Source organism: Triticum aestivum, chromosome 6D (assembly GCF_018294505.1).
Source record: "Triticum aestivum cultivar Chinese Spring chromosome 6D, IWGSC CS RefSeq v2.1, whole genome shotgun sequence".
In the NCBI taxonomy this organism is placed as follows: domain Eukaryota; kingdom Viridiplantae; phylum Streptophyta; class Magnoliopsida; order Poales; family Poaceae; genus Triticum; species Triticum aestivum.
In genome coordinates this window covers 345,249,190-345,259,823 of record NC_057811.1, presented here as the reverse complement: position 1 = coordinate 345,259,823, position 10,634 = coordinate 345,249,190, and the positions used below count along the sequence as shown (strand labels likewise).

The window sequence follows — 10,634 nt, the reverse complement described above, 5'->3', positions numbered from 1 at the left end:
TTGCCCTCCGTCGATGCAGAACTCTTGCCCTTGGTCGATGCATAACTCTTGCCCTTCGAGGATGCAGAACTCTTGCCTTTGGACGATGCAGAACTCTTGCCCTTCGACGATGTAGAACCCGGAAGCGGCGGCATGAAGATATCATCTTCGTCATCGCTCTCCTCAGTCCATAAAAATGTATTCTTTGCTGCAGTCCTTCTGAAAGTTTCACTCTTCGGCTCCACTACCTTCTTCCACCTTTCATGCAACCTAAGAAGTTCTTTACGTACCTCCTCATAGGTCCTTTGAGGCCACCCAGACCTACGTAATTCGTGAGCCAACTCATTCATTATGGTGTCACTACCGGTGAATTCGTCCCATGGAACTATCCTATTGTCCATCCTGAAATCGGTAGTTAGACTCAGAAGAGTCCTGCTCATCCCAGGGTGAAAACTACGATCGAATGGATAATGGGACATCTCGACTACACTACACTGGAATGCTTATCCACCTCTGCCTGAAGGGGGTTTTATAGATAGAGAGGAGAAAAAGGCGGGAAAGAATGACTGCGGTATGGCGGGAACATATGGCGGGAAGGGGTTGGCGGGAAATGGGTGGCGGGAAGGGGTTGGCGGGAAAATATGGCGGCAAACGGGTGGCGGCAAACGGGTGACGGGAAAATACATTTCGGCCTAAGCCATGCAACTTCGGCCAACACTAGACCAAAAAGGACTTTTCGGCCTACACTTGACAAAAAGTGTATTTCGGCCTAGTGGTGGCCGAAAACAGCCATTTCGGCCAGGTCCCAACCTTTTCGGCCAAGGCAAGGCCGAAAAGCCTACTTCGGCCTAGAGGTGGCCGAAAAAACCTACTTCGGCCAACGCGTGGCCAACAGGGTGCTATTTTTGATTTTTATCCACATCATGCAATAGTTTCCGAATTTACTATAAAATACGTCATAGTTTTGAAAAAAAATCATTACATACATCCAAACGCAACGCTAATGCAAACACGGTAGCACATAATTGTTTCCTCTAGCTCTAGGAGACCATGGAATCCATGTACTCCCTCCGATTTTAAATATAAGTATTTTTAGCGATTTTAATATGGACTGCATGCATATAGAGTGTACATTCAGCTTCGTATGTAGCCTATATTAAAATCTCTAAAAAAAACTTATATATAGAAAATGAGGGAGTAGGAGTATATGTCAATGTGTGCATGCAGCAATTACCTCCCGAACTGACGGCCAGCGACCGCACGCAGCGCACCTCTCCACCCACCGGACCGACGCGTAGCCCACCCGCTGGCGGGGCCCGCACGGTCTACCCTCCCACTGACACCCGGTCCAACCCGCCCTCCACGTCAGCCTCAACGCGGCCGCAGCCGCGTCCTTCTCAGCGTGGAGCTGGAGTCCCATCAGCGTCGACGCGCCGGGCCCCCACACCCAAAGCCGGCCCCCCTCCACTCACTACCCCGTCACCGCCGCCTCGTGGTCCAGTCCAAACCGGCCGCCGCCGCAAGGAAACAACCTACCACTGCTGCGGTACACGGTACACGACTCCCGCCCAGCCGACCCTCCCATGGTTTACTGACACCCGGCCCTCTCCCTTTCGCGCGACGACGACGACGACAGACGCGTCCCCGGACGGGATAGTACGCCGGGTCGGTGACTCGGGCCGGGTCGGTCGGATTGACCGGTACGATGCTGGCGCTGGGTGCCACCGGCCTGTTTCCGTCGCCGTCGTAATTACCGCGAAAAGCGCACCGGCACCGGCGGGGTACAGTGCGGCGGACATGAAAAGAACATACCGGCTTTCGCTTCGCCGTAGCTGTCTGCACGTTCTCGACCACCCCGACCGTGGCCGCAGCAACTTGCTTGCGCTTCTTCCTCCAACTTGCATTAACTTGCAACAACGTTGATGTTACCGGTGAAACCTTGCGCGGAAGGAACGGCCTCGACATGTCCTTCGCCGGGGGTAGTGTTGCCGTGCCAGCGTTGGCCCTTGGACGGCGAGAAGAGCCGCCGCGCGCAATCGTAAGGGCCTAATTTCGTTTTCTTCCTCCTTTTTCGTTTGGAAGAAGAAACAGGGCTGACTGACAAAAACACAGCGGTTTCCCATGTTTGGTGGCGGGAACAGGGCCAACAAGATGAGATAAACAAATGACGGAGCCAGAACTGTGCAAATAAACTAGCAACTCAACAGCATAACCGACGATGTTGACATGCATAATACTCCTACATGGAGCATCTCCTCTACTCTCCTCCCAACTGCTAGAGAAAAATACGGCGCCGTTCTCCGTACCTCGAAGGTGAACCAAACCCAAATTTAAAGTAATAGCAACGCTGCCCCAGGGCCAACCACGGCAGACACAGTTGCTGAGATGATCATATATATTGTTTCCTAGAGGGACGATGCAAGCAAAAAGATTTGGTTGATTGATACCCTGACAGTCGGCTGAAACGGACCTCGCACATTTCTTTCTCAAGAAACTTCTGCTCCATAACTGCATATGCACAATAGAATACAGCAATGCTCAACGGCCGGTGGCTAGACTACTTCATGCCGATGTTAACACTAACCTTTTCTTTACAGAGATGCTGTCAAACACTATAAACAAAAACGTGCAGCTACCACGAGTCGCCTTTTCCCTTTCAATGCCCCAACTAAAACGAAACGGTGTGGTATTACGTCCATTTTGAACAGGTGTTAACACTGAGACGTCAGTGCTGGCGACGTGATGCGTTTTTGGAAATCGACCCAGTCCAGTCGGATCCATGCAGTTGGCCCCTGGAAGTCAGTGCTGGTAACGTTTTCGAGTCGCCTGGACTGGACGCCCGCCACCTCCATCCACCACACCTGATGCGCCGCTAGCCGCTGCCAAAAGGCAAGCCAAGAGGAGCACGAGCATTACAAAATGTTGCATGTGCCAACCAAAGATGGGCACCCGATGTAGCAAAATTCGTGTGTGCTTGACCATACCTGATAAGGAAATCTCGGTTTGGTCTCCTCGCTCCTGCCACGGCCGTTGCTACCGCGCCTCGTGCTTCCCAAAGATGCCTGCAATAGCAATACACGTATGTGGTCAGTCAATAGTCAATAGGATCCTGATGAACTGAATTCAGATAGATTCACGCAGCATCCCAGATGTGCTGATGCTGCAGTGTTGTCACTTGTGTACATTAACCATCGATCGACGGGTAAGACCAACCAACCACCGAGCAAGTACCAAGAAAATTGTTCAACATCAATAGGACAGCAATGCGTTCATCATATACTACTCACAAGTGCTTTCAAAAACTCCAAAGAGCATGTCAAGAAAGGACTACTGATGATCTGGTTGGCCAACAGGAAAAACCTATAATTTCAAGTACATTTAGTAGTTCAGAAGCATGTGAAGTGTGCACCCCTCAGATCTATTACGAGTTTAGGATAGCTATGAAGCCTAGATCGTGGTTAAACAAGTGCAAGCCAGCCAGCCAGCAAACAAGTACAAGCATAGATCATTGTTATCGTCTTAATTTTCCTTATCACTGTCATTAGCAAACCCCACATGTCGCATAATGAAACACAAAGATCTACAGAGGACTCAGGAGTTTCCTCTTGTCACTATGCAAACAAACAAACAAGGCTACAGGCTGTAACTATACCAGCATCAGCCTGAGAGGTCAAGGCTTTTACTAGGGAAGGTTATGATTCCAAAATCGATAGACTTAGGCTGTAGTGGTCCAACTTGGCAGATGAGAAAAACAACTTCAATTTGCACTTTTGCAGTTCAAAACGTTATTATTTGATGTATAAATCACATGCAGGAGACAGCTGTCCTTCATGGTCTTGAAAAGTATATTATTACTATCATTTGATGCACTTCTGCAACGCGAGGCTGCAAAAACTTCCAAGATCTTTACAAGATTGTGATAACTAATGTCACAACTTGACACTTTCTTTCGCATAATTAATTGGCAACAGGCAGCACTGTCAGTGCAAACAGTGCTGCAAGATATCATATACGCTGACACAGCAGCTATTGTTAGGCCAAATATGTTAGTCCACACAAAACTGACCGGGTAAAATAATTACGATTACTTTAGAAGTTTCAAAGTTTTTTACATTTTAACTGAGAAAATGTGATATTGAAGAAAACAAATATATGGATTGCCAGAAGAATGAAAAGAAACACCGAAGAGGAAAACAATGGGATAGTCAATTCATCAATGCAACTTCGTGTTTTCCTTGAGGCAAGAGAAGAAGAGAACAATATGGAAAGAATTTCTGCAAGATCTGTTATAGTCATCTATAAGTGCAACTGCCAGACTGGAAACAACAAGAACCCTAGAGGGCCTCACTCCTCAAAAGTCAAGAGGGTCATTCGAACATAGTGGATCTACTATGCTAACTTTTGGATGTTAGAATGCAGTTCTGGAGACCATAACCTAACCCAACAGTCCTGTCCTCACATGGAGCAAACTGTAAAGATACTGTTCTTTAGGACCACACAAAATTTATTTACTTAGTATAAGACTGTATGGTTGTAGGTCGACCTATTGATGCACTGGACTGGACCACCAGAATACATACTATTCTGAGTTTCTATACAAGGCTAGGACTTCCTGTTGCTTTGGACCACCTAGCTTAGGTTTTTGTTCTGACTAATGTGAACCCAGTTCTGCAGGCTGCACCTGGTCCAGTTTCTTGGGAAATAGTTATCAATGCTCTAATGCAAATACTTTATGCCTAGCAGCAAGAATACAAACTTCAAAAGTTCAAGGGACACATACAAGTACAACAATATTGGTAAAGAAGGCTTGGAAGAATCTATGCATCTAAAATACACCCTATAAATATTACATTGGCCAAGAAGGCTTGGAAGAATCTATGCTTCTAAAATACATCTTGTAAGTATCACCAAGTGCTGATTTTGCAAACATAAGCCTAGTATTCGGTACAGATCTGAAGAAAACAAAACTAAATGCTGAATAGTATCCAGTGGTTTGCCTTTCTAATTGATACGAAAGATAATATTTCCAGGGAAGATGGTTGTCCATGGACCTATTCCTAGAACATAGTGCATAGTTATTGCTGGCTACAGTTTCTCTTTGTTTATCAGTACCAATAGGTTTTTTAATATGTTCTTGCTTTCATGGAGAACTAGCAAGTAACACTGGCACCACGTCTGATTTGACTAGTGCTGCGATCTCTCAACGACCCAGGATAAATTTTGAACTGGAGCCCAGGGGCCTCAATCTATTAATCAAGCAGAAGCAATCTCTTAACGGCTCATTTAATTAGTGGAGAACCGGGCGAAAACCACATGACTAGGCAAACTTACCTTAACACCAAAGGATAGCCCAAACTTTGTTCACAAACTAGCACAGAAGTTTCCTTATCATTGATTAACGAACCCATATGTGCACAGGGTTCAGGAGTTTCCTCTTGTCAGTTGTCACTATGCAGACAAGCACAAAAGGCGGCAACAGCTTCCCATTATACCACCATCAGCCTAAGAGGTCAAGGCTTTGGTTGGGCATCTTAAGACAAAATGGTACAACTTGGCAGATGATAAAAAGAACTTCAATTTGCACTTTTGCAGTTCATCCCTCCTTGCCCGCCAACATGAGCAAAGATATTATTATTTGATGCACTTCTGCCACACGAGATCACAAAAGCTTCCAAGAAATATATTTGCAGTAACTAATTTCTCAACTTGGTATTTTCTTTTGTATAATCTATGGGAAACATGCAGAACTGTGAGGGCAATATGGCAGCAAGATGTCATTAACTTAAGAAGATTACTTTATGAGGACGTCTAGGTTAGACCAAAAGACGTAAAAGATGGAAAAAGAAAAAAAAGTGCAGCCCGGTGCACGTAGCTCCCGCTTACGCAGGGTCCGGGGAAGGGTCCGACCACTTTGGATCTTTTGTCCGCAGCCTTTCCCTACATTTCTGCAAGAGACTGTTTCCAGGACTCAAACCCGTGACCTCATGGTCACAAGGTAACAGCTTTACCGCTGCCCCATCTTTACCGCTACGTAAAAGATGGAAGACTGAGGAAAAACGAACCAGGTAAAACAATTACTTTAGAAGATTCAATTCAAAGTATATAATTATCCCAAAAAGAAGTTCATAAGATTTATAGTACATACCAATTAAGAAAAGGTGATAAAGGGAAATAAATGTATGCGAATGTCTGATGGATGAATAGGAAGACATAGGGCTCATAGACATTCATCTGAACTAAACAAGGGAGGAACATTTTTTCGTCAGGCTATAGCAAGGAAAACAACGTGCACTCACTGTTTCTATCAATAAATCTTCGCCTTTTTCTTGAGGTTAAAGCAGAAGAGAAATATGGACACGACTTCTGAGAGATCTGTTATAGTGTCAAGAAGTACAACTGCCAGACTTGGAACAACAAGAAACCTAGAGGGCATAATTGCTCAAGAGTCAAGAGAGCCATGCAAACATAGTGGATATGCTATGCAAACATTTGGATCTAGGGATGCATTTTTGGAGAGCATTATGTAACCAACAGTGCTATATCCTCACATGGAAACACTGTAAAGATACTGTACTTTAGACAACCATAAACTGTTCTTTAGACCACCATACTAAATATTATCCTGAGTTTCTTTATGTACATAAGCAGGACTTCCTGTTGCTTTGGACCTAGCTCACATTTTTGTTCTGATTAGTGTGTGCGAGCCAAGTTCTACACGCTGCACCTAGTCTAGTTTCTTCAGAAATAGTTATCCAAACAGCAAGAGAACAAACTTAAGAAATTCAAACAAGAATGAAAGTATAATATTGGTCAAAGAGGCTTTGAAGAATCTATGCATGTAAAAATACATCTAGTAACTGGTCCCTCCGTTCCTAAATATTTGTCTTTCTAGAGACTTCAACAAGTGACTACATACGGAGCAAAATGAGTGAATCTACACTCTAAAATATGTCTATATACATCCGTATGTGGTAGTCCATTTGAAATCTCTAGAAAGACAAATATTTAGGAACGGAGGGAGTAGTAACTACCCCCAACAGTTGAATTTATACAACCATAAGTTTAGTCTCTGCTGCATAACTAAAGAAACAATGCAAACTGCTGAATCGTATCCGGTGGTTAACTGCCTTCCAGCTGTTATAAAAGATACAATTCCCAAGGGAAGGTGATTGACATGGATATATTCCCACAGTATGGCAAAGTTATGAGTGATTAAAGTTTGTGCGGGATCAGACATTTCGTTATGTGGTTGAAAAGTAACTAGTGCTATGCATTGAAGTGAGAAGTGCACTTACAATTATATTTTGTATGCGTACCTAATAACCATTGATGTTATCAAATAGGTTTCCCAAGTATTTTCTTGCCTTCTTGGTGACCTAGCAATTAAGTGGTTTCGGTTCACCTAGTCTGCAATTTCTTATTGACCTAGGCAACCTTAAAAAAGGGGCCAAACCCTTGCTACCCCCCTAAATTTACAAGTACACTCGCCTATCATAATCTGATGTAAACCTATGGAGGTTTGGAGTTGAAGAATGCCAAAAGATTTGTTTATCAAGAAAAACATAGCAAATGGTTTGTAAAAAAATCAGTGCGGAAAATATACCAAATAAAACTAGCAAAAGTTGAAGAAATAAAAAAATCTTAATGGCAGCCTTAGACCCTTTTTGGCAGAACCGTGACAACTGACAATAGTTAAGGACAGCATGTAATTCAGCCGATCTTCACAAGATTCTAGTAAAGCTATTCTTTACAGGATGTTCCTTTTCTCTCCAAAGCTTCGAATGCAATATAAACTGTAGTTACAAAGTTAGACTTGGCTGGGTCATTTTTGATATAGTACATCATTAAATTAAATTATCACGGGAGCCTTCAAATTAGGTCATTAAACCAACCAATTCACCAAGTGCTGGTTCTGACTGGTAATATTAGCAAATGGTAATGATTACCCGAGAATCAGATTTTACCTTTTCTTTATCCAAGTAATATCCAGTTAGTGTCTCGGCTATTAGAGGCACAAATATTTGTTCAAGCCTAACAACACGCTAAATACATTGAAACAATTAAATTCAGACCATTCACATGCCTTTAGATGCATATTTATCGAGTTGGGGCAAGGGCGTAACGCCCTTAAACAATTTTGTCCAATAATTAGTGCATGATTGTTTGCTGACTTCATTACTCGCAGGAACACCATTCAAAGATTTATGACCGTTGCAGATTAAACTTAGTGGCACTGCTGCCTAAAACATAACGAGTTGGCATCTTCCTAGAGTGTTCATCTCGCTATCATGCCAAAAATTTACTTTTCCTATTGTCTAGCATAATGTAAGTATATAACCAGGTAAAAAGATGCACAGAGACTAGCATAACGCAAGTGGACATTAGGAGTCATTTAGTAAAAGTTACTGTCAGCAGATTTACTTTTGCAAACCAATTACTGACTAAACGTTGGAAAAGAAACTAAATAGTGTGTGTCACACCGATGCTAGTTATGACTTATGAGGGCAGAGTACATCTCAGGTAAAAATTTCACAGCAAATCAATCTGATGTAAAGGTCTGTTCATTTTCATCAAACTATTTTATCACCAAAAAGATAAGACACAAGCAATATACTCCCTCCGTCCAAAAATTCTTGTCTTAGATTTGTCTAAATACGGATGTATCAAGTCACGTTTTCGTATTAGGTACATCCGTATCTAGACAAATCTAAGACAAGAATTTTGGGACGGAGGGAGTACACGGTAACAATGATACCTGTGCACACAATGTGAACAACGCAATAGTACCGGCACTGTTATGTAATCTGAATCAACTAAATGACAAACAATGTTCAACTAAACATCAAAAGAAGATGAAACAAGCAGCGCAGATTACTTCTTCATTGTTCATGAAAATCCAATTCCCCTGCTGCTAACATTTAATCAATCCTATTCAATCCATCCATAACTTCAAGAGATAGTTTGGAGGACGATTGACACTCCTAATGCAATGCAGTAAACAACATCAGTCACAAGACATTCCACACTTTGCACAGCGTTTTCCTTGCACATCTTACCATATACTCCAAGGTCCAGCATTTCCTTTACAAAGAAGAGAATCACAGCCAAACATACAGAAGAATGCCATTTTTTTCTTGGCACTAACCCTTCCTACATATTAACGTTGTCTCGATTTTTTTACATGAAGCTTCATTGGTATCAATTCCTCCCAGAAACCAAGATTTGCACAACCCAAAGAACTCAAGAAACAGAATAGAAACTAGCGAGCCAAGAAGAGGGGCTAACTACCAGGCGAGGGGCGACAATGGTCGAAGCGGCGGAGCACCACCGGGTCGTGCATGGAGAGCACGAAGCGCGACAGAGCTTCGAGGAAGAGCGCCGCCTGGTGCCCACCGGCGGCAGCAACGAGATCCGAAAGAACGCCCCGACGGAGCCGATTAGCCTCGAGGGCGACGGCCTTGAGCTCCTCCAAGAACGCCTCCAGGTCGGCCCCGCCAGCCACCTCCGCGGATGTGAAGACCTCCTGGGCGTGGCGGAGGCGGTCGGAGAGGACGGGGACGGCGGCGCGGATTCGGCGGTCGACGCGGTCGGCGGAGGCGAGGAGCCGCGGCGAAGGCGACAGCGATCGGAGAAGGGAGGTGAGGAGGGAGGGGTGGAAGTCGCCGAGCCAGAGGAAGGGGAGCTCCAGGGGCGACCGCCAATCTCCGGCGCAGATGACCTGGGCGGGGTCCTGGCGGGCGGCCGAGTCCAGGGCGGACCAGTGCGCCTCGAAGTGGGCCTCGACGGCGGCGGCGGCCGATGATAATGGGTCGTTCCAGGCGCCGGGGGAGGAGGAGAGCGCGCGGCGGAGCAACGGGAGGAGCGGCGAGCGGAGGGTGGCGAGCCAGGCGGCGAAGAAGTCCCGCATCGGCCGCCTGGCGCCCGGAGCCCCTCGGCCGAGCGGAGGAGGCCTCGGCATGCTTCTGAAAACGGAAGCGGACGCGGCTGCGCTGGCTCCACGGGAGGCGGCGGGGGCGAGCGATTGGTCGGGTGAGTCCGGTGGGGTTTGGCCGTTTGGGAGTTTCCGTAACGGCCGTCGTCCGTCGCCGCCGCTGGTAGGGGAGGAGGAAAGGACGGAGGTGGGCTGCCACTGCAAAGGGTTCTCCGTCCTGGAAGGAAGTTTTGGCCCGGTCCAGTACTTCGGGGCACGTGTGTTTCTCGTCAGACGGAGGGAATTCATCTGCTCAAAACCCATTTTCTCAACAACAACAAAAAAAAAATCTGCTCAAAACCTTTGTCTAAAAAAAAACGTCAATATCCACCACACGTGTGGCATAATAGGCATTCGCCCACACACCATATGTGGCATGAGCAGGGGGCAGCCCACACGGGCTATGTGTGGGTGAAAAGTAGAATTGCCCACACGTGTGGGCGCAGCTACTTCGTGCCACACGCCCAACAAGTCCTACGCATCCCTATCCCGCGCGTGTGGCATGAAGCAAATATGCCCACACGTCCTAGCGCAACTACATTAGGTACTCGCGGGATGACGATTTAGTTGCATCCGGGATGGCAAGTATGATTGTAAAAGCATGTCAACTCCCTCTGTTTTGGTTAACTATAGTTGACATGTCTAATTTATGGTAGTATGTCGCGTGTAATCAAACCATAGTTGT

At 45.6% G+C, this 10,634-nt stretch overlaps 1 protein-coding gene across 1 annotated transcript; it reads right to left on the bottom strand.

Annotated features, from left to right (window-relative positions):
• Positions 1–2,360: 2,360 nt before the first annotated feature.
• On the bottom strand, positions 2,361–10,161 carry LOC123145029 (protein INAPERTURATE POLLEN 1 homolog). Its single transcript, XM_044564323.1, has 3 exons — positions 9,268–10,161; positions 2,964–3,041; positions 2,361–2,858 (listed from the first exon to the last, which is right to left on the bottom strand). The coding sequence occupies exons 1-2, from the start codon at positions 9,935–9,937 to the stop codon at positions 3,013–3,015; spliced, it is 699 nt and encodes a 232-aa protein (XP_044420258.1). The 5' UTR covers positions 9,938–10,161; the 3' UTR covers positions 2,361–2,858; positions 2,964–3,012.
• Positions 10,162–10,634: the final 473 nt, after the last annotated feature.

Coding starts and splice junctions, on each gene's coding strand:
- LOC123145029 (XM_044564323.1), bottom strand. CDS start 9,937: ATGCCGAGGCCTCCTCCGCTCGGCCGAGGGGCTCCGGGCGCCAGGCGG. Junction 3,042..9,267: donor CCATTGTCGCCCCTCGCCTG/GTAGTTAGCCCC, acceptor TTGCTATTGCAG/GCATCTTTGGGAAGCACGAG.